Below are 23,741 nucleotides of genomic sequence, written 5' to 3'. Positions count from 1 at the left end.
TGTAAATAAAGCCCCATCATTCGTAACGTCAAACTCAGAGAGGAGAATCACGAATGATATCTGCCTGAAAACGTTTTGTTTTATGCACACTGGTCATACAACGCATTTCTGAGTAGTGACTCACTATGTGTTTACAACAATGCAATCCTAATAATTGGTCGAGCGTCTTTTTTCATTCCCCCAAACAGTTTTGTAGCTCACAAGCGGCCAACAGAACATTGTTTCTCTTGTGCCGCAAACGTAGGTGATGCACCTGAGCTTTAGGCACTTCCTCTTTTCACGGGAAGATGCTCGCTTCTTGTGGAGTGATTTCGTGTACATACGCAATTGGATGAGCAGAAAAACTTGGTCACTTGATTGGTGATGCTCGAACTATGTTTTGCGCAACCTAGTGGGACATCTTTTTTTTATTTCAAGCAGAGAACAAGCTCTTCCAAGCTGTCACTGTGACGCTCGTTGTAGCTAAACCACTTTGAAAAAGTGATTTAAAGGGTGCCTACAAAACAAATGCGAAGAGGTTCTACGCAAGGCCTCCCCGTAGGCGTCCGCACGAGAGGTGCAAAGAGGGCCGGCACAACCCCCCCCCCCCTGGTCACCTAGAAGGGGGGCACCAAATTCGCTCTATACATAGACTAGGTGCGGGGCACTAAAATAGGGGTGCAAAATCTGAATTCTGCCTCATACACTGATTAATTAGGGAGGGAGCGACCTGCAATAACCCCCCTCCCTTCCAAAACGGCAAGCACGCTTATAAACCTACGGTCCGCCCCTTTCAATGCGGACAAATTCGCCGTTCACAGGGTGCTCGAAGTATTGGCAGATGTTGTTGTTGTTGTTAACCTATTGATTTGGTGCTTACCCACTATGGGGTATTGGCCAAGCATCTAGTGGTTTTAAAACTTATTGTTCAAATTTAGAATGATGGGGGTATAGGGGTATAACAGAAAGATTATCGATGGCCTAAGAAAGTGGGGTGCTTAATGTAATGCATATAAATGTTTCCATAAACGAATTTATTATTAGAATAGAGCACTAATATGATTTTTATACGCATATAATTATGTGGACATGAATAATAAAACAAGTTAATTAATCAACCTATCAGTATCATCAATGTAGTCCCGGACAGCCGCGCATACTCTCGCATTAGAGAAACCAGAAATGGGAGCTTCAAAAGACAAAATGACTGGCACAGATAAGTCCATACCGATACCACGTAAAGGTGTTTCTAAAAAAAAGTTTTTCGTAATGTGTTAAACGGCCTGCGGGTCAAAAAGAAATGATCTGTTGTTTCCAGTTCATCACAGAATGCGCACAGTGGCGAAAGTGCCTGAGCAGGCCCGTGTTAATAGAAATTTAGGTTTGGTACCCGGCAACGCAGCCTTGTGATAGCTACTTATTCTTTGCGAGTGCGGCAAAAGTCTTTTCGCCAGGGATATAATAAATCGAAATATTCTGTAGAGTTTGTTGGTGATGTACCTCTAAAGACTTTCATAAGCGTTCTCTGCAGAATCGAGCAGCAACCACATAGGCGGATGATGGACAGTGCGGTAGAATCGGTTTGCTAATTGACGATTTAGCTAAGGATTCAGCTATTTTATTTAGAAATAAACCTTTATGTCTAGGCACACAAACTAATCGTACTTTTGTCTAATTCGCTGGTGCTCATGCACAGAACTCCTTTGTTAATTATCAGCCCCAACAGAAAGTGCCGCACAGAGAGATAGGGAATCTGTTATGATGACAGCTGATGTAATTGCTGTATCTAACTTGCGTAAGGCGAGCACTACTGCCAGAAATTCAGCCACGAAAACGGGTATGAAATCGGGTAGCCGAAGGGAATAAATCCAATCTAAAATCGACTGAAAATACCAACCCCGGACTTTTCTTCATATTGCGATGCGTCTGTAGCAATAATAACATTCGTTGTAATACTACGCAGGTCATCTTGTAGTAAATCATCCAAAATATTATGGGGAAGTAATTTGGTATTATTAGGAAAAATGTCGTCAAATTGAATTTCCACATGGTATGAATCTTCCCGACTTGGCATGATGTCGCAGATACGTACTTTTAGAAGCTCCAGTAAATTTTGCACAAATATAACTTGCGGGTTTGAAATTGCGCCCATCTAGCACAAAAAATAATTCCGGGGTGAAAATAATGGCGGTTTCTGAGTGTGGTATTGGTGATTCATAAATTCTTAAGAATGTCTGAACAGTCAGAAGGCGAATTCAACAAGAAAGCCAAGGGACCCTCGATTCTATATACAACACATTATTAGCAACTATTTTGGAAAGGCCAAGACATACGCGTAAAGCTTCTTTTTCCAGAAGAATTAGAGGCCACAACTTGTAAGCTGGAGCTCTAGAGAAAAGTACACAACCAAATTCCAAAATGGGACGAACATACATGCGATATATCGTTACTAATGTGTCTCTTCTCATATCTATGCGGTAGTTGCTTACCCTACGTATTATGACAATGGCCCACACACCTTTTCCGGCGATATATTTGATAAGAGGTCGCCAGTTAAGTGATGCGTGATAAATTACTCCAAAGTAATTAACAGATTCCACCCATGCTATATCCTCAAGATGGTAAGACAGAGAGATGTCCTCAGGGTATTGCAGCGGGAAAACAAGGAGGGCACATTTACTCGAATTAAGTAGAAAGTAGTTGCCATCGAGCCAGCTCTCCAATATATTAAGGTAAGCCTACAGTCATTCAGACTATGTCTACTTAGGGCAGGTAATAACCGCAGAGCCGAACCACAAGATTGAAGTAACTAGAAGAATAAGAATGGGGTGGAGCACATTCGGCAAGCACTCTCAAATTATGACAGGTAGATTGCCACTATCCCTCAAGAGGAAGGTATATAACAGCTGTATCTTGCCGGTACTTAGCTACGGAGCAGAAACCTGGAGACTTACAAAGAGGGTTCAGCTTAAATTGAGGACGACGCAGCGAGCAATGGAAAGAAAAATGGTAGGTGTAACCTTAAGAGACAAGAAGAGAGCAGAGTGGATTAGGGAACAAACGGGGGTTAAGGATATCATAGCTGAAATCAAGAAGAAGAAATGGACATGGGCAGGGCATGTAGCGCGTAGACAGGATAACCGCTGGTCATTAAGGGTAACTGACTGGATTCGCAGAGAAGGGAAGCGGGTTAGGGGGAGACAGAAGGTTAGGTGGGCAGATGAGATTAAGAAGTTTGCGGGTATAAATTGGAAGCAGCAAGCACAGGACCGGGTTAACTGGCGGAACATGGGAGAGGCCTTTGTCCTGCAGTGGACGTAGTCAGGCTGATGATGATGATGATGATGACAGTCATTCATATAAGGTCTGAACGTTATCTTACATTGCAAAAAACGCGATATCGTCTGCATAAACAGCTCAACTCGCATGTCCATAACGACGGGGCGTCGTGCGCGGAACAGCACGAGCGACATCTGCAGTTGGAAATACGCCACATTTGAGCATGCACGGCCTCAATAATCTGCCTGCTCTGCAGTTTCCACCCTTCTTTATCTCAGCGGTCGCGATGACTGCTATAGCTGTCGAAACGCTGTCAACATTAGAGAACCTGAACAAAACAAAAAAAGAAATATTCTCACTTTATGATGTCTTATCACAGAGGCAACGATGATGATGATTTCATAGCCATGGCTCGTACCCACTCAGGGGGATCGGCCAACAATCGAATAATTCAGTGAGGCCAACAATTGAAGACTTCAGTGAGGTTTTTTTTATATTCAATATCAAATTCACTCACAAGAGACAAACAAGAAAAAGAAAGGCACTCTAGGTGTTTGAAATGGGGAATAGGTAATTTGAATAAATTTAAAGATTTCAAGTATTTAGGGTATTGCTGGTATAAACAGTGGTGTGTATCTCACTAGTTGGAGGTGACTTATACCAGCTTGCACTGTGCAGTTTCATAACTAAATTATTACCTTAACAAAGCTGGACTCAAGGCGTCACCGCTGTGCATTTTTCGCAACAAAATTGAAACAATTCAACAATTCTTTTTATTGTGACGTCGTTACTCTTATCATTGAAAAAGGTTTTTAGTAGCTTCATTACAAAAGCTAGGAATACAAGTAAATATACCAGTACTTTTATCACTTGGCGGCACTTCATTTGGTTACTGCCAAAGGGATATATGCTCTACTGTGTTTGATTACATCAATGCAACTTAAAGATTACCGTGCTAGGTAACCCTAACCTTTTCCGATTTCTAGTTTATAATTCGTAGTGATGTCTGTCATGAACAAGAGACGGTTTGAACGCTTGCACAGCAAACATTTTTGTTTATTGGCAGTATTATCTCTAAACTAATTTTTCAGATTAGCTTTATTTTCATTTTAGTTTCATATAAGTATCCTGCCGCCTAGTCCTTGGCCCATTCCTCTCTGTGGGTGAGCGCCATCCATGTGAGGTCATCAGCATCAGCTTCAGAATGAAAGGAGTGCAATAATTGTTTGTCACTCGTTCAGATCACACAATGCATTCATTACCTTGAATGGGAATTATCGTGGTTACACAAAGCTCCTGTTTATGTTGGAATAATTCTTCAAGAATAATAATCACCCAAATAAAAGCCTAATTTTTTTTTTCATTAAGGTACTTCTTGCAAACTGCATCAAAACGCTCTCGTGGCTGAAACCCAGATCGGAAGCGCCAAAGTAATAGAATGGACTGTAATGGAAGGAAAAAAGCTTTATTTCAGTCCTGCAGGACGCGCATGGCGCGTAATGGGCGTCTTTCACGTAGGGAACGACAGGTGGTACCTGGTGGCTGCTTCGTGGGCCTGCTGGACGGCCTATTGCTTGTCGGCGAGAAGTGAGCTCCTGAGGAACCTCTCCCACTTGTTTGAGGTAGAGTCGAGAGGAGTGTTCCTACACTCCCAGAGCATGTGTGCGAGTGTCGCCATGTGCCCACATGATGGGCATGTGTCTCAGGGGTATGCATCAGGATAATAAACCTGAAGCTGGCAAGGTTTGGGTACGTGTGTGTCTGTAATAGGCGTAGGGGTAATGCCTGCGCTCTGTTAAGTTTTGTAGGGGGGGGGGGGTTGTGCAAGAATGCGGCGTTCAAGGTAAAAGTGCTTTGTTATATCATTGTACTAATGGGTGCATCCCGATTGGTCTCTAACAAAGCAAGATGGGTTGCCCTGTTGCGGTGCGGTCGGTAAGTGCGCGCGCTGCAGCATGCGTGATCTCGTTGAGATTGTATAGGGTACCCGGCACCTGGCCGAGATGGGTGGGGAACCAGATTACAGTGTAGTGCTTCAGGGCACTCGGGTCTGCTTGGCGCAGGATAAGTAACCCCTCTTCGGAGATCACTCCGCGTTCGAAGGCTTTGATGGCCGGTCTGGAGTAACTGTAGATGAGTTTCCGTTTGCTGTTGAGCCTAGCTATAGCTATAGCTACTTGCTTCGCTACTCCGGTGTTTCCGGTGAGGATTGTGGAAGATTTAAGAATCTGCTGCGCGGATGATACCGCGACCACACGAAGGCTCGGTTGTTGTGATAGGCAGCAACGTCCACGAACGAGACGTTGTCCGCTTCCATGTCTATGCGCTTGAGAATGGCGGTCACCCGCGCAAGGCACCTGCCTGTGTTGTATTTGGGGTGTACATTTTGCGGAATGGGAGTGATCGTAATAAGGTCGTGGATTTCACGGGGAATTAGAATAAACTCTGGGGGGTCCCTGGCCGTCGAAGAGAAGAAGCCGAGCTCGCGCAGAATATGGCGGCCTGCCTTAGTGGTTGTGAGTCGGGTAAATTGCACGCGTTCCTGAGCTTCGGCATTCTCTTCTAGCGTGTTATGTAGGCCAAGCTCCAGGAGTTTGTGCGTTGGAGTGGTAATAGGGAGGTCAAGGGCTCGTTTGGCCACCTTGCGAATAAGCGCATTGAGTTGATTGCACTCAGCACGTAGCCATTTGTGTATAGCGGCAACGTAAGAAACATGACACAAGACAAACCCGTGTACAAAATGCAGCATGTTGTCTTCTCTGAAGCCCTCGTGCCTGTATGCTACTCTACGTAAGAGTCGTATGGCCTTCTCAGTCTCAATCTTGAGCTTGTGTACTGTTTCGGTGTTGGTTCCACAGGACTCGATAATCATGCCGAGGACCTTGATGGTGTCTACCCTGGGTACTGTACGACCATCTCTTTTGTGGAGGGTGATATTTCGCTCCGCAGGAGGTTTACACTCTTTGGGCCTGGTACCGTGGCGTTTGGGCAAAAATATCAACAGCTCCGACTTCGCGGGTGAGCACCTGAGACCGGTGTGGTTGAGGTAAGACTACGCGGTGTCGATGGCCTCTTGTAGGGTGGACTCAATGAAGCAATCTGACCCTGTGGAGCACCATATGTTTACATCGTCCGCATAGATAGTGTGGTTTTGCCCATCAATTTCCGAAAGTCGTTTGGAAAGCCCAATCATCACAAGGTTTAAGAGCGTGGGCGAGGGGTCCCTGAGGACTGCCTCGCTGTCCGAGCTCCGCTTCTTCCGACACTAGTTCTCCCACGTGGAGGACGGCTCTGCTTCACGGGAGAAAAGAGCGGATAAGGTAGTAAAATCAATGGCCAAGGCCGAGGGCTGAGACCGAATTCAAGATTGACGAGTGTGTTATGGTATCGAATGCCTCTTATAAATCAAATCCGAGTATTGCACGAGTGTCCCAAGTGTTTCCGCCATCAAGAATATGATGTTTTAGGAGTAACACGGCGTCTTGAGTAGATAACCCTGGTGGGAAGCCAATCATGTGGTGCAGTCAGTCGTTATCGTCGAGGGATCCCCAACGCTATTGAGGACGACGTGCTGAGCCACCTTGCCCACGCAAAACGTGAGAGATATGGGACGACGCAGTGGGACGAAGTTTGTAACTCGATTGAAGGTCAGGTTTGCAATGGCAAAACGTGGAACTTACTCAAACGCCTCCTCAATAAAACCAACACCCGCACGAATCAGCCTCATTTTATCGTGAAGATACTTCATCAAGCTAAACCGACAGTATCACCAGAAGATGTCAAGAACCTCACGGAGAAATATCTCCCACTTCCCACGGGCCCTGTGACCCCTCACCCCGATTACTCTGGCAGCGACAACACCAGCTTAGACACCGACTTTTCTATTGAAGATGTGTACCGAGCTCTCCATGAGCTCAATAGCCGCTCCGCCCCTGGCCCCGACGGCATCACCAACAAGCTCATACGCAACCTGGATGATATCTACGTCACTTACATCACCGACACTATCAACAAAATATGGGAAAAGGGTGACATACCGTTTTTCTAGCTCACACAGTTCTCATACCCAAACAGGCAAAGGCGCCGAGCCTAGATCGTTTACGCCGAAAGAAAATATATTTCCTATCGTGAAGTTCAGCCCCAGGCTAGCGAATTGGATGACGAAAAGTCTCTTTCTGAGCAATTTGTATCGGCGACATGATAAAAAATAGTGCTCTATTATTTCTGATTCTGAACAAAAGTTGCATAGCGGTGATATCGCCAGACGAGCCCTACGGGAATAGAAATCATACGGCAGGACACGACATCGAACTTCGGTTATGATGGCTTCTAACAGTCTTGTAGGACACCAATAAATTTTCCACGCGAATCTCAAGTGAGTGAATTCTGGTGTTGACATTACAGCGACAATTGTTTGACTTCGTCTTTTTTTCTTACTTCTTGTTGTTTCGCTAAATCGTTCAAAGCGCTTTCGACGGCCGATGTGGTTGTTGCATCCGCGGGGATAAACAGGCATCAATAGTGCAAGGCAGAAACATCCCTCGCGCCGCGCATGCTCAGATGGGGCGCATATGCGATGGCAGATGTCGCTGTGCTGTTTCGCGCACGACACGCCGTCGTTATAGACATGCGAGTTGAGCACTGTACCACTAGTCGAAGTGCAGCTCGCACACGACCGAGTTTTCTTGAAGTAGCTTGTCAGCGCGCGAGATCGCTATCCGCCACTGCGCAAACAAAGCTTCTTCCATTGGAACGCCGAACAACGTATGCTTAGCTGACTGCAGCCTGTAGTGCACCCCGGGACGAAGCATTGACTTTCTTTTCGTGCCACGAGAATTCATATAGAAGTATTGGTGTTAGAGGGCCACCGCAATGAAAAAAAACAAGGATGAACGCACCCGATGAAACTGTCAGAAACGTGCAAACAGCGTTTAAAATGACTGCGTGCGCCACCACGGGGCTTCTTCCCAAAGGCTTCAATGCACTCCGTAGGCGCTGCTTCCCGCTTATCATGCTTCCCTATTCTAGCCACTTTACAACAGCCCTTTGTGATCACGTTACAACTGTGAAAGCACAGACAATAAACTGCTTCCAAGCGCAGGGCGTTGAGGAGCCTCACATGCACGCCAAAAACTCCCCCTGCCTTCCCCCCGGTGGTTGGGGAGACACGGGTCACACGCCGGAAGCTATTTGCGTTCAGTGTTTTAGCACCGTTCAATACCGGCAGTAATAGGTAGAACTTTCGGCAACATGAAATTTAATCCTTGCGTATTTTCTTTCTTTTTTTTCAAGCGTTGATGTACACAAATATGTGCAGATTTCTCTATTTAGTTATTTATTTAGGTATTTATTTGTTTATTTATGAGACCCATGTGAGAAAACACACGTGAAGCTATATTTTAAATCGTCGTGCACAGACACGTTTGCGAATTGTCCTCATCGGGATCAAGCCCTCGTGGCTGGCAATGGAGCCCGCCACGACACTGCAGCGGGCTCGATTTCACAAGCAAGAAAGTGCACGCGCTCCGCAGTGTTCACTGCTTGGTCACTGACGCTTTCTAGAGCAGTGCAGTAGTGCGAGGGCATCAATCGCGTTCCCATGCAATGTCGTGCGTGGCTGGTGTCACGAAACAGTCCAGAATCTGGGTGAGTGGCCAAGGCCCCGGAAGGGAACGAAGCCGCGAGGGAGAGTGCAGGCACAAAGCGCTGCATTACACACCGTGCGTGGAACCATGCACTATTCGCTTGGCTGGACACAGGCTACCGAGACCACGATCGGTCGGCCTCAAAACGCCGCCGTCACGTTGAAGGAAAAAGACGCTCTGCCCTACCCCGCCGCAATACACTCCAGGAAGGCCGTCTTTGTTGGAAACATCGTAACAGCCACGACACGAATATTCTGAAAGCAGGGACGGTCGTCAGCTTCTGCGACCAAGCTAGTGCCAGTGGCACGGGATGGCCGGAGAAAGGAGCAAGTCGTCCAGATTTGACAAGTGAAAATTGCTTCCACAGCCTTATGCGACGGGTCTTATTTTGTGTGATGTTGAACGTAACTGGCCATTTGTTTAACCGCACATGAATGTAGAGACGCCTTGATGAGGCTAGTATCTCAAGACTTGGTGCTCGCATCTTTCAACAGTGAGCCCGGTGACACTGGCTTCCTGCACAGCCATCCTTCCGGCCGTGTGCCAGCGGTTCGACTGGCACTCTGTCCCAGCTGAGCTGCGTGCGGTGACGAAGACGAAGAAAGCGGCCAGCGCACAAAGGGCGTTGAACGGCGGCCATGCCGGCTGCCAACCGAGGCCGCCAGCGTGCCAGCATTACCGCTGTGCCGCGCAAGAGCTGCTGGGCAAGGCCAGGAATCATCGAGGCGGACGAGATCACACGGTGAGCGCTTAGGCAAACGCACTGCGTACATGTGTATTTGTGTTTATCTGGCGTCCATACAGGCACATAAGCGCACGAAGTTTCGTATGACCTTATTCCAGATCAAAGGTCCGGCAGGCGTCAGATATTCTCGTAGTGAAAAAGTTGTTTGCTTGTTTTATCAACAGTCTAGTACATGCGAACAAAATAACCAAGAAGCGCGGTACTCGCGTAATATTTGTGCTAACAATTTATGCCTGTCTACTTGTCTCTTATGTCTCGTCATGTTTGCGCCATACTTTTATATTTAGACAATGCACCAACTCGCCCAGAACGCATTACAAAAATGAAAGAAAAGGCTTCATATCTCTAACCTAAATGTAGAGGCATACTGCTTAGACATTGTGCTTCTTCGAAAAAAACATGACTGGGTGGAAAAATTGTTTCGGAATTTGACATCAGGATAGAGAACTTCGCTGACACTGCCGTTCGCACAATCTCCAGAAAAATTAAAATATTGCGCAACACGCTTTTTGGCGGGCCGGAAGCTGGCGCGCAATCGAAGTCTTGGGCACAACAGCACTGCCCCGAAATTTTAAAGCATTTCTGAAGTCGGTTGGGTAAATTTCGGGAGACCTTGGACATCCGAAGCATCCGAAACATGCCATCCAAAACATGCCAGTCAAATATCATCGTCTAGCCCTCTAAAGAGTGGCCACATGTACTTTTAAACGACTGTCGTCTCAAAGCTAAGTATATGAAATCTGTTGTAACGCAAAAGAAACAGAATGCCCTAGTTACACCCAGTGTCAAACTTGTAAAAACGGCGTAGCTGGAATTCTCCCATGTTTTCCTCCTCGTTTTCTGTGGCGTTTTTGTGGCGTCTTTGCGAGGCTAGTATCTCAACACGTGGTGCTCGCGCCGTCCAACAGTGAGCCCTGTGACACCGGGGAGCATGAGAAAGGGCAGCCGCTGCTACAGCTAAGGCTCCAGACGTACTTTCACTGTGCGACTATACCCACTTCTTCCAGCCAGTTACTACATTCGGGAAGTGTCGCGTCATTCACCTGTCGTCCGGCCCGAGCACGAGAGTGCTGCGTTCTTGAAGGGTAAAACGGGTAGCGCCATTCATCGGGCCTCAATCACCCTCTGATTCTTAGAAGAAAGGCCGCGAGGGATCTTTCAGCGCGACATAGAGGCTCACTAGTGCAGTTGTGAATTAGAAACTGCACCATAATTCATTATTATCCAAAGAAGCTAAACACCCACTGCTTGTCAATACGCGCCCATAAGTAGCCGTGTGCTTCGTTGCAGCTGATCATGGCCATGATAATAATAATTACTGCTGGACTCTTTGCAAAATGTGGACAGTTTTAACGCACTTATAGTTACGCGATTCACTGCTACAGCGCCGAAACACCATTCTACATTCTCGTCACGTACTATTGCGTTTATTTACGTTACCCGCCACCCACACTGTTGCCAGCCTTCGGGTAATCACCGTACTTGTAGGGCAATGTGGGGATTTTTTATCCTATATAGGGTTGTAGGACGGTAATGTGATTATCTTGGAAAACGTAGGGCAATTTTTCTTATTTTGCTCATTATCTTTCAGCCAAAAGCGTAGTGCGACATTTCCGATAATTACTGTCTTAAGGAGATCCAAAAATACCATTGAATAAAATTAAAACTGTCTTTATCATTCCTATGTCATCAGCATAAGGTTGAGACAAACATTGAGACGAGCATGGGGTAACACTACTTATTATGCGCGGTTTGTTACTTTTCTTTCTTTCTCCATAGCCTCCCATTCATTCTTGCGGAAAAAGGTGTTCACATTTCCTGATAGCAGTTATTTACATTTTTTAAAGATGCCTCACTGAAAGATTCTATGGATAGATAGATAGATAGATAGATAGATAGATAGATAGATAGATAGATAGATAGATAGATAGATAGATAGATAGATAGATAGATAGATAGATAGATAGATAGATAGATAGATAGATAGATAGATAGATAGATACGCTCAAAGTCATCCCAGTTCCCAAAGAAATGCTTCGCATTTAACACTAATACCCTTGTTACACAAGCAACCTAAAGTGCAGTTACGTTAACTGCAGTTCGCTTATGTTACATGGCACACAAAACCGCGGTTACGCCGCTAACAACGGTTTTAGGAAACCGAGCTTGGCAACTTCAGTTACGCAGATAACCGAGAAAATGGCAGTGCCCACCCCCGATTAGTGCACGCCGCGAGCGCGCGTGGTGTTTTTCTGTCGCGAGAAACATGGTGTGCGTTTCCAGCTCTCTGGTAGCTGTAACATCGGTGAACTATGATTAGCACTAATCGCGGTTCAACGTGGTGAACCGTGGTTGGTCCTAACCGCACTCAGCTTGCCTGTGCAACATCGGTATAAAAGTGACCATCGGCTTCAAAGCGAGCGAGGCAAAAAAATAAACGTGATATAATTATTCACCTAAATGTGCCCTTGTGACGTCACAGGTCACGGAAATACGAGACTGGCATCGTGGTAACGTAAGTGGCACAGCAGTGGGATGCTAAATTATTACACCATCATATGAAATCGTCATTAGATCGTACCTGGGCGGATCCTGGAGCTACGTGAGGTGCTGCAATGTTTGCAATACTATCGCCAATGTCACGCATGCCCGATGCAAAACCACCCTAGGTGCAGGATTCTTTTTACGGTATGTGGATCAGTTCAATCGATTGAGAAGAATAAGGAAAAGGCTTTCTGCATAAGACATTGTGCCATTTTTTCCTATGTCCATGCATATATGCATTTCATTTCAATTCATTTATTTTACCCTCAATCGCACATAGCTTTACAGAGGGGAGTGGGGTACAGAAAAAAACTATAACCAAGAGCAAACATAGTAACATCAAAATATTAAAAATTACAAAACATGAAAATTCGATGTTAGGCAATACAATGAGTGTACGTGTAAGTATCATCAGAATGGGGCAAACAGAGTACAAAAATATATATGTACAATATACACTTCACGTGTCATCACGTAAGTAATTCTGTGCTGTAGATGAAAACAAGTCGTGACTTGAAATGAAAACCATGTCCGAGGGAAGGTGGTTTCAGTCGTTGGATGTGCGTGGGACGAAAGAATGATGAAAAGTGTTAGTGCGGCAGCTAATGACGTGTACCTTATGTTGATGATCTAAACGACCTGAGTAATAGGCAGGAGTGGTAATGAACTGAGCTTTCAAAAGTGGATGATTGAATATCTTGTGAAAAAGTATGAGACTCATTGACTATAAAACGTCTATTTTACAATGTGGGGGTCTCCCGTGCTTGACCAAACTCAATATTTTGTTGGCATCGTCATTAATATTATTACATAACGGCCTGAACCTGTCCAGCTGAATTCAGCTTGTTATATTTGATAAAAAGCTTTGTGGAGAGCACATTATCCAATACTAACTCTCGCTTTCAACACGAAAATGCTTTTTATGGGATCAACCAAGAATTCAGTGCCGCACTGCCGGCAGGGACATGAGATCGTCAGATTAACGCCATAATATATGACAAAGAAAGAACATTCAAGAAAAACTTTGCCCGAATGGATGTCGAACCTCTGACACCTGGATAACCGACGACAAGCGCCTGGTGCTCGAACTTACTTATCTCCCCTTACATCACGACGCACTTGTCAATCTGCTGCGCTTTGCCGGAGTAAATCTATATAAATTCTCATTTTTTGCGCCAAACATTTTTGATTGATCAGTGTCATGGCCAACTGTGGTCTTCAGCCCAGTCGAGTGCCTCTTTGATAAGGCATATGCTTGGGCTGGTTGGTGATTGAGAATCAACATATTCCCAGTCACCAACTCAAAAGCCAACCATGCTATAAGTTCCGTGTTCGAGTGCCGAAGCGACGTAACGCTGATCATGTAAACACTGAAGCCATAAAGTTGTGCAACGCACTGAAATTAAGTAGGCCAGCAAGATCCATTGACAAAGACAAGAAGCTTAGCTTCAATTTCATCTTAACTGTCAAGACTCACAAAGTCGACTAGCTGCTTCCAGTTATTGTTTCACAAAGTGGGACGTGGCAAAAGGAATTGGCCCTGTTTTTACAGGATAAAGTAAAGTTGCTGACTATTGACGACTCTTTTCTAGCGAAGGATTGTAATCACATCAATCAATTTCTTTCACGTAACGACAATGGCCCAAGTGCCTGCTTCGTTGACATGAAGGTTCTTTACTACTCTTAATCACATGAGAAGCTGCTACAGTGCATTGAGGACTGCATTGACAGCTTCAGTTCAGTTGCGTTCCAGATTGCAGCGGCCATAACAGTCAGCGGCTTTCTTGAGCTCGTTGGTTTTTACCTAAAGACAACTTCGTTATTAAGAATGAAGGCACTTTTATTAAAAAAAGTGTAGTGTGCATGGGTTCAAGTATATCGCCTGTTTTGAGTGACATTTTTCTCCTCACCATGACCGAGTCTTAGCTAGCCGCCTTGACAAATTGGCTGTCGTGAAGGTTTTTCGTTTTGTTGACGATTTTCTTGTGCTTTTGGACTACAATTTTAGAGGCTTCGAAACTGCCGTTTTAACCGCATTAAGTCTTTATGGTGAGGAGGCTTTGTTAGGATTCTAGATTAGACAATAAACATTCTAAGACTTTTGCTGAAAATACGAGCCTAGAGGAAGCAAACCACTTCTATATTGTACTTGTCAGCTCAATCGTAGCCTGTATTGAGCGGAATTGTTAATTATTGTTTATAAATGCTCTTCGCAAGTCTTGCGGCCACTCATTATACAGCAGCTTCGTTTGGCAGACTTCCCGTCTGATATTCGCTGGTTTTACCGATCATGCGCTAGTTTTGGTGGCGGAAAAGTTGCTTGGGACAAATAAACAGGGACGAGAAGCTGCATGGAACTGTGTGCGCGTGGTTTCGTTTCTCTATCTACTTAATGTTTAAATATAGGTGATAAAGTTGATTTGAAGATTGTTTTCTCAGCCCCAGAAAAGTTTTCAGTGCTCTGCTAGGGCCGCCTAGATGGGGCCCGCGTGGCGGTGTTTCTCCTGCCATTCCAATCAGCGCGCGCCCCATTAAAAAGTTTAATTGGAGAAGTTCCGGTGCGCACCGCGACTCAGCGCTCTCATCTCACTCCCCTGTAGACGACGCCGATAGGGCAGCACCGCAGACATGCTTGGAGAAAGGCACACTGGACTTCGTTCACGTGGTACCTGGAATGAAGAATGCTAATATTTATTCTTAATTGGGCTTGATACCAAAAATGTTGTTCTCTGTTCGAGACAGAGTCGAACAGCATCAGGCAATCTTGTGGAGCACACCTTGTTGACAAATTTCGCTTCCATATGACAGATGTATTAGGCTAACTGCTAACTATATGATCTACCGCGCTTTCATATCTTTGTCTTAGCGATCATTTTTCTCATTGCTACCTAGATTGGTGTGCATATAATAAGGTGGCCTGCTTCTCTTAAAATTAATCCATTTTGTTGTTGTCGACCCTACACATATAGCTAGGCTATGCAGTGCAACTCTGTCATCACAGCGTCATACACATTGCTGGAAACTAAACCGCAGTGCTGGTAACGCTACAGCCATTTTCACCTGAACGATGAGTGGCAAAGTTTTATTGTAGGCGCAACACATAGCATTTTCAATTTCTTATGGTACGACAGTGTTGCGAATGTGACGTTTTTATCGCATTGCAGGCAGCATGTTGGCAAATTGGAACGTAAAATTGATGGTTGCCCTTACAAAAATTATATATACGGACATGCATTAAAATCTCTATATATGGCTACATCAGCAACTGGGCAAACAGGCTTTATTTAGAATCCCCATATATGGGCCTTATATAACCTTATATGCCCAGTTCCTGATATAGTCATATATGGGCCTTATACAACCTGATATACCTAATTCATGCTATACTTATATATGAACGTCGCTGTATATGACCATTTATGCCAATCATCTATATACGGCTATACATATAAGCATCCATTTATGGTTAAACATGGTCCTACATGAATAGCTTTATATAGAGCTATTCAGAAGAGTCAACTTATGTCGCTTGCATTAATTATATTCACACAAATCATTCAATATCTAGAAATATTGCTGTTTGTTGAAATGTCTGCAGGTAGTCACCATCGTCTCCAAATCAAAGGCTGTACGTGTCGTTTCAACATTCTTGCTCATGTTATCCTCATTATATCTCGAGTTATTTTCAAGCAATTATTGCTAAAACTTAACTTGGCAAATTATTTAAAGTATTTTAAGTTATTTAAAGGTGAACGCATTTCATTGATAGTCTGCGTCTTGTGAAGAGATACAGTGATTGTGTAAAAATTTAAATTTTATTTATCGACATATTATTTCTTTATTTCATTACCTACAGCGCCAATCGGTATTACAGTGGGGAAGCATTCACAAATTTAGAATAAAAAATATACATGGTTAGCCAAACCAATATTCAAAGTTGCCTCAATCACATTTTGCAACACAAATACATATAACAATAAAAATGCAACACACTCATTCTGAAATAGAATAAACCAAATCATTTGAGATGGTAGAGGCAATACTTGAAGGAAGTTGGTTCCATTCTCTGATTGTTTTGGGTAAAAATCATTTTTAAATACATCAGTTTTGCATGATATTTCTGTTATCTTGAACCTATGGTCATCGAGTTCTGAGATATACTGCTGTGCAAGCAAATACTTCGTTTTATTGATTCCAACTTGACAATAAAACCTAGCATCGAAAATTCCTTCGCGATTTGAGTTTCGTAAGTAGATTTATAGTGTTTTCCTTTAAAACATTTTTGGCGTGTCAAGCGAGCGTCTTTTGTGAATTGAAAATAATTATTGACTTGCTGTTGCCCGTATGAACTGCGTGTGCATTAAATAATATAAAGAAGGTCATTATCAAACTTTATAGTTCAGTCAAAAGTGCTTGTATGCATGCAAGCTTCTCATGCGCAAGTATTGTGACTAGGAATGGGCTATGGAGTGCTGCTAAAAGTGATGTCTATAGGTTCCTGTGCGCGTAGGAACGGAGGCTATTAGCGATATTTCTTGCCAACGGGTCACTAAAAATGTCTTTTGTACACGTAACCCACTTTCCGTTCTACCCGTAGTGCATCATTAACGCAACAATGGTAAAGAGCTCGTTTCGCAGATTTCAGGCGTAGGCGTTGGTGGTTCTGGGTGAAAAATCATCTTCGCCATGACCGAAAATTGACAAATTTGCAAATAAAACAAATGAAAAAACTTTTCGAGTCTGAGTGATAATCGAAACCATGCAGGCCATTCTGAAGGCAAGCAAGAGCTCCACCACACAGCTATGCGTCTGCTTAGAAATAAAGTATGAATAACTTCCTCTGGTTCGAAATTCAGGGGAAATAACTGCAGTGTTTAACAAATGCACGCACCCTGTATACAGGTTTCACAGCACATGTCCCATTGGTCGTCTTCTCGTAAGCGCCCAACACGAGGCGTGCCACAGTCCTTTGATTTACATCCTTTCTGAATGTGCCTCCGGCTTCTTGTACACCACTGAATTCCCAAATGTAAGCCCTGAAACCATTACGCCTTTCCACAGATCTCGAAGCACTTCATTCTTGTTGTATGTCCAGAACGTTCTGTGCTTTATTATTGCGGCATTGCTCTTTCGCTCTGCTGCCGATGTTTTTTCTTGTACCTCCATATATCTATCTCTCTCATTTAGTCATTCTCAGAGGTATTGTGCTCGCTTACCCTCGCTATTGCTTTGTATTGAGACCGCCTGGTCTTCCTGATCAGTGAATACCATCAATTCACAATTTATTGCATTGAATCTTACTCCTGAGCCTCGCCTTCCCTCCTGCATGTATCTGCCAGCCACTGTATATCGTCATGACTGTCCGCAGACAGGACAATACCACCTGCATAAAATTGACCTGGAAGACGAGTTGGCTCACGTCGCCATCACACGCAGCGCGCTGTCGTCACCTCCATTGTACTCGAGGCACCTGCTTAGGGCCTTTACACTGGCTGCCCGCACAGCCCCAACGCACGTTCTGGGACCGCTGCCACACGCAAGCGGAGGACAAAGAGGCCAATTGGTGACGCTCTGTCACCCTCCATTTTGGTGCGGCATGTGTGCCGGCTTGTGCGTTGCAGCTGTATGGCGAATACGTGGAGCGGCCCTTAGGCTGTAAAAGGAGGGAGCGAGCGCTTGCCTCTAGAGGGGCCTTGGGTTGGTGAAGCTTGAAGGGGGAGGTGGGGGGAGGCACAGTGACCAAGTGATTTTTTGCACCCTGCTAGCAACAACGTCTAATCTAAACCGAGCCCTTCTTTGAGTGGAAGGGCCTGTTTTAGTCACCCTCTTAGTCATGCCCTTTTCTGGGTTGAAAAGCACTGAAGCAAGGATGAGTTTCTAAGAAGAATTCACGCATTTTGTCAGTGTTAAGAAAATTTTCTTGAGAAAACATGTTTTCGCGACAACTCCTCGCCTTCAGAGAAAGACATATTCCCGGTGAAATATGCCTGGTGGCCGAACTATAACCTGCCCTTAGATTTACATATACGCTGTGAACGCAGACATAATTGACTGTGCAATCTGCGAGCTCGCCATACGTACATGCGTCACTCTAATACGTTAGCTTCTGTCTGAGAGACAAGCTTCACCTACCGCACGTTTGCGCGCGACCTGTCGAGTGAGGTCGCTGCTAATGTTGTCACATGCAGGAAGGCGGCTGACGAAATGCTCTCTCTGGCAGCGAGCCACTGCCGTGTGGGCTTCGTCGAGAGCTTGCAGTCGACCAAGGAGGCTGAGGTAGCCATCATCGAGCTCCCAGCAGCGGCGATATCTGCGCACGGCGACCTACCGGCGGTAGGGGACGTCGGGCTGCCCTGCAGTGGCAGCTCCAGCGAGAAACTCGACGCGAAGGATGAGCCAGAGAAGACCGAGAGCCTGTGCCTCACGTGTGCCCAAGTGTTCGTGCCTTTCCTCCTGGCTGGCATGGGCTCTGTGGCGGCTAGCCTTCTACTAGATCATGTCAAGGTTCGTTCGAGCTTCAATTCAAGGTCTTGCGAGTTGCATCTCAAGTGAGCGTTCTTTCTCGTTCTGCACTAGCCAGGCGATTGAAGTAAACGAAGTAGAATTATTCGCAAGTTTCCATGAGTCAATAACTTGTCACTTTGAAAAAGTATAGGTGATCCAAAGCTAGGCTTCCAGCGGTAACTCAGTTTCTGCCTTGCATTCGCCATCACTGAGCCCGTGGATGAACATACGTCTAAGTTCTCGCCGTGTTTACATTCGTGTGGCGGATCGTTTGGCGTAGTACGCGTGTTTTGATCATTAGCTTTGTGCTTATGACGAAATAGAACTGTGCAGACGTTCTGCAGCGAAGCAGTGTTTACAGGGGAGCTCAGATTCTCCGATTCTATGTGTCTCGTGTAATGGGTGAAACAACTTCGCAAGAACCGCCAGTGGAGTCCAACCAAGGCCCAATCGTATGTGTGGCTCCTTAGAGGCTATTTTTTTTCAACAGCTTAGCGTGCCTGCCAAAATCAAGATACGTTCGCTGTGTTCTCTTTGGTGTTTCACGTTTAAGCAAAATTTAACCTATTGCATAACGCATTCACACTAAGCGAAAAAGTGGGGAGATTGAGAGGAAACGTCAGAACCGTGCAGCTTGACTCGGTGTCATCTGCTGTAATGTGCTCGGTGATGACGGCGCACGCCAAGAACCAACGTTTTATTAGCCGCGAAGCAGCTCCTTTACTAGTAAGGACTGCAGCGCAAGCATGAAAGTGCTATAAGAAAAGGAAACAGAAGGCGAGGAATGGAGGGCAAAGAGTAAAACATGAGCGCTTGCCTTCCATTCCCCCCCCCTTCTATTTCATAGAGTTTCCCAAAATTAATTAGAGGGCACTCTGGCGCTGCGATCATTAAACGACCATGGCAATGATGGGTAGTACACACATTTGTCTTGTCTTCGTACTTGCGGCTTCGTTTATTGCTGGTTACGGTTTTGTTTTGAAAGAAAGAACAAACTCTTTTGAACTTAGTGAATTGATTCAATAAGGTAAGCCTAAAAAATTAAGGTTGTGAAGTGCAAACGGTGAACATTTGCTCATTTATGTTTTTGTGGAAAAGCAGCTCCAAGCCACACGAACACACACGGAGCCAGAAGCAGGCCATAAGTATGAAGATTCGACAGATGTGTGTACTACCCATCATTCCCATGCTCGCTGAAGCGCCATGTGTTGCAGCTCCCATAGACACTAGTGCCAGAGTTCCCTCTAGTGTATATTGAGAAACATTATGTTCTGTTTGCGTTTCTTCCAGCACTTTCGTGCTTGCCCTGCAACCCTTATATTTTAACCAGCTAGTACAAGTAGCCATTTTTATTCTTTTACTAACCTGTGCAACGCTGTCCCTCTGTACGAGTGACGTCACGCTCCCCTCGCAGTCCGCGCTAACGTCACCCTCTGCCTGGCCTGCCACACGCTCACTCCTTACTGCAACTAGTGCTCGCTATACCGCTGACTCGTCGGTTTAGTTGCAAAAAACCTGAGGCGTGCCTAACGTACGAGTACGTGTCACGTCTCTCTCGCTTCACCTTCTCCACCGCTCACAACTCTCGTGAGCACATCGAGTGCTAACACACTTTGGCTATTTTATGTTCAATTGAAAGAACGCCGGAAGAAGGCGCTTTTTCGCCCGCTGGAAGTTCCGCCGATGCAATTAGGCCTAACCTGGTCGTCACCGCCGTCGCGAAGGTCAGCGAAGCCGAGCGCATTCGCGAGTGGCGATGTCATTCACTCGATTAAAGGCTACACGGAGTTTTGCTTCAACTGTTTTCCCGCATCGGTGTCGACGCTCGTTTCAATGGGGTCAACACCGTGTGCACCACTGCTGCTAGGCATCCCATCAGAGTTCCCTTCGAAAAGATTGTCGAAGTTTTTACTTATAGTTAAGATTGGTATTATGGAAGAAATCCTGATAGTTGAAATGGCCAAGACGACACGATGAAGGACTAGACAGGCCCGGTTGCTCAATTCCTAGCAAACTTGTTTATTTACACACTGACACTTACTTACAACTCAAGGCCCGGGTGGCCACTAAACCGACCCCATAGTAGGCACTGGACCACTTTAACGTCGGAGTGGCTTGCCGAGCTCTTCATATGCTCCCCACATCAACACCAACTTCTCGATGTATTATCAATCTTGATTCAGAATCTGCGCTAAGTATGACCTCTGTCCCCTTTTCCCGATCTCCTCCTCTAGCACCAAGCTCCCCTTCTCTTCATTTCTCTTCATTAAATACCTCGCGTCCCAACTGAGACAGCCCCGTGGGACGAACCCGTACTCAATGTTCCACCAATGCAGCAAACAACTCTCTTTTCTCAGAGACGGGTCTCCGCCTCTGCGTTCCCACGCTTTGCTATCCTCCGAGCATCGGCTAAGAACCCCGTCATTTTGTCAACGTACAGCTTAAAAGATCTTTCATGCGACAACAAGCCTGTATAGGCAGCCGGTCGGCTGTCTGGTGTAATAGACATGATTCTGCCATCTATCCACACATACTTTTACAGCATGGCGTCATATTAGCTTGTCGGGAGCGGTTTCGCGACAGCGACCACTTATTTCTCAGTCTGGCTCACCGTGAGAGCACAAGCGCTGTTCAGGTGACTCCCCAGCACATGATGCGGTAAAAAAAGGCTCACGGGGTTTGACGACAAAGACGCATTTCGAGGAGGACGGCTTAGTCCACGTCATGGGCAGCCTCTTTTCATTAACTTCCCTTTTCGTCGGGTGCCCTCTAACGAGTGGCCACCTTTCGCGTGCCCCAAACATAACTCTTACATTGAACAAACATGGCAAAACTGAAAACAACACTAGAGTTATACTTGGAAGATGCGACTATTCCGAAGATATCGTGACAATCAGAGTTAGTTTCGCGAATTTTTAAACAGTTGGCCGTATTTCTGGGTGATTCACTGCCCATGGCGTCTGCACGGGAGTGCGAGCCGGGACGTCACTGTTGACAAGACGCATGAGGATGCGCGTTTTTCTGGCCTCTTCATTGTTTTCTGTCCCTGTTTTGATTGCGATCTCCCCCTTCCACAAGAGCGCTGATGTTTTACCCCAGCCAGGAGCATTGTACGCAACCATTGCTGTTCGTAGTGGTTCTGGGAACTGTAAGAAAAGCTGAGCAGAAGGAAATACATGGAAGAAGGATAGCAGTAGAGTTTCAACACTTACGGAAGTGTTTAGTGATATGGTAGTCAGTGGCGTACCAACTTCATATATATATATATTCATTTATATATATATATATATATAGTCAAGTAGATTATCTGTGAGCTGTCACAACGTGGTTTTTTTTCAACGTTTCGGCCTAGAGTCTGGCCTTCACCAGGAATCCTGATGAAGGCCAGACTCTAAGCCTTCATTCGGATGTATATATATATATATATATATATCTGTGTGTGTGTGTGTGTGTGTGTGTGTGTGTGTGTGTGTGTGTGTGTGTGTGTGTGTGTGTGTGTGTGTGTGTGTGTGTGTGTGTGTGTGTGTGTGTGCGACGCAAGAAAGTAGCGATGGCTCGCAAAAGCTGACAAGGAAGAAGTGGGAATAAAAAAGACAAGAGGTATTGGGCAGGCCACGTCTCCCGTTCATCATAGTGTCACACGAGTCGACAGGATAGAGACCTTAGAGCGCCTTCATCAGTCGCACATCGTCGACAAGGTTCTCCGCAAGACCCCTTGACCATAAATGAACTACCGAACCAGCACATAGCAGTACACATCGACGAGCATCTTGACGGAATCATCGAGTGACCTTACCATCCTCAAGTACACCGGAGCAGTGGACGATGGACCTGCACAGGACTGGTTCAACCTGTTCGAGCTCCACGCTGCCACTGCATCATTGTCAGAACGGGAGATGGTCGCCAACTTTACCGACTACGTCTCTGGTGAGGCCTTCAAATTCTACCTCACCCACATATTTCAAAACGACTAGTCATGGCAAAATATCAAACAAGAAATGATCGTTTGGTTTAAAGATTACAATGACGACTACGACGAAGACTTGCTTATAACCTACCATCTGCAGACAACCGCGCTCAGTCGTCACAGTCAAAAGCAGCCTTCACGCATTGGTCAACCTCCTGCTTTTCGATCGCGTGGATCTTCGGTCGCTCACAATGCCCACCTCGTGTCTCACACGATAACTATGGTCTAAATAGAGCAAAGAAGCTCGAAGCATACTCAGTGAAGCCCGGGACCTACAGTTCTGTTTCATGTGCCAGAAGAGCTCGCATCATTGGTTGCACAGAAAGACAGTCATTCCCAACTAGAATCTGACCAAATCACGCCTATTGCGGTGTCGCCATCGAGAGCACAGCCATCTGAAACCCAAAACACAGGAGGCTCGGAAGCAACTCTTACAGGTTGCCAGGTGCAAGCCTACGTAATGAATGATGTCGCAGGCGCCTGTGATGTTCCTCCAGTGAAATCTGTCCTACCAGCTTCGCTGCCTGAAAAGATTTACAACAGCCCACCCACTAGCAGCGGCTGACTGAACAGTACATCATTTTTAAAAAAAACCTGGCATGATGTTCAAGAAGCGCTCCAGCCTCAGCACGTTCCAATACAACCGCAGCAACGCCAGCTAAATCGAGACCAAAAGTTCGAGACACTGCAACGAATACACCAACAAGGACGAGGATGCAAAGCGAGAATCCTAAAGCAAACTCGAGATGTTAGGCTTATACGCATAAGGTATCGGCGCCAAAAACGCATTTGGCACAATATATCAAGACTCCTCCTACGATTACAGTTCCAAAACCACAGAAAACGACAAAACAGACGAAAAAGCATTATCTGTAGAACGCAGACCAAGACACCAATCCGTGAGCCGCGACCTCCACACTCGCAAACTGGAAGCACACTATCTGTTCCCGCCACGACACACAATTCGACACCTTCGACATCTGAACCTGAAATGCCACAGGGACTCCCAACCTTTTCCGTTCCTCGCAAGAACTCAACTGATGTCATAACTAGTGCAGATCTCCAGGGTGTGGTTATG

The 23,741-nt window shown here is 45.6% G+C and overlaps 1 protein-coding gene across 8 annotated transcripts in view; it reads left to right on the top strand.

The window, feature by feature from the left end:
- LOC119173523 (solute carrier family 41 member 3) overlaps window positions 1-23,741 on the top strand; it is an 880,209-nt gene that overhangs the window by 259,370 nt on the left and 597,098 nt on the right. For 5 of the 8 annotated variants that reach the window (XM_075896482.1, XM_075896483.1, XM_075896481.1 and 2 more), the window contains exon 2: window positions 18,381-18,696. In XM_075896482.1, coding sequence (XP_075752597.1) covers window positions 18,381-18,696 — 316 coding nt within the window. Of the gene's footprint in view, window positions 1-9,397; window positions 9,646-18,380; window positions 18,697-23,741 lie in introns of all 8 variants that reach the window. The other 3 variants (XM_075896486.1, XM_075896484.1, XM_037424328.2) reach the window with 2 other exon arrangements.

This window comes from Rhipicephalus microplus, chromosome 5, assembly GCF_043290135.1.
Source record: "Rhipicephalus microplus isolate Deutch F79 chromosome 5, USDA_Rmic, whole genome shotgun sequence".
NCBI classification, from domain to species: domain Eukaryota; kingdom Metazoa; phylum Arthropoda; class Arachnida; order Ixodida; family Ixodidae; genus Rhipicephalus; species Rhipicephalus microplus.
The sequence above is the reverse complement of the archived record's forward strand: the minus strand, read 5'-3'. Positions and strand labels throughout refer to the sequence as shown.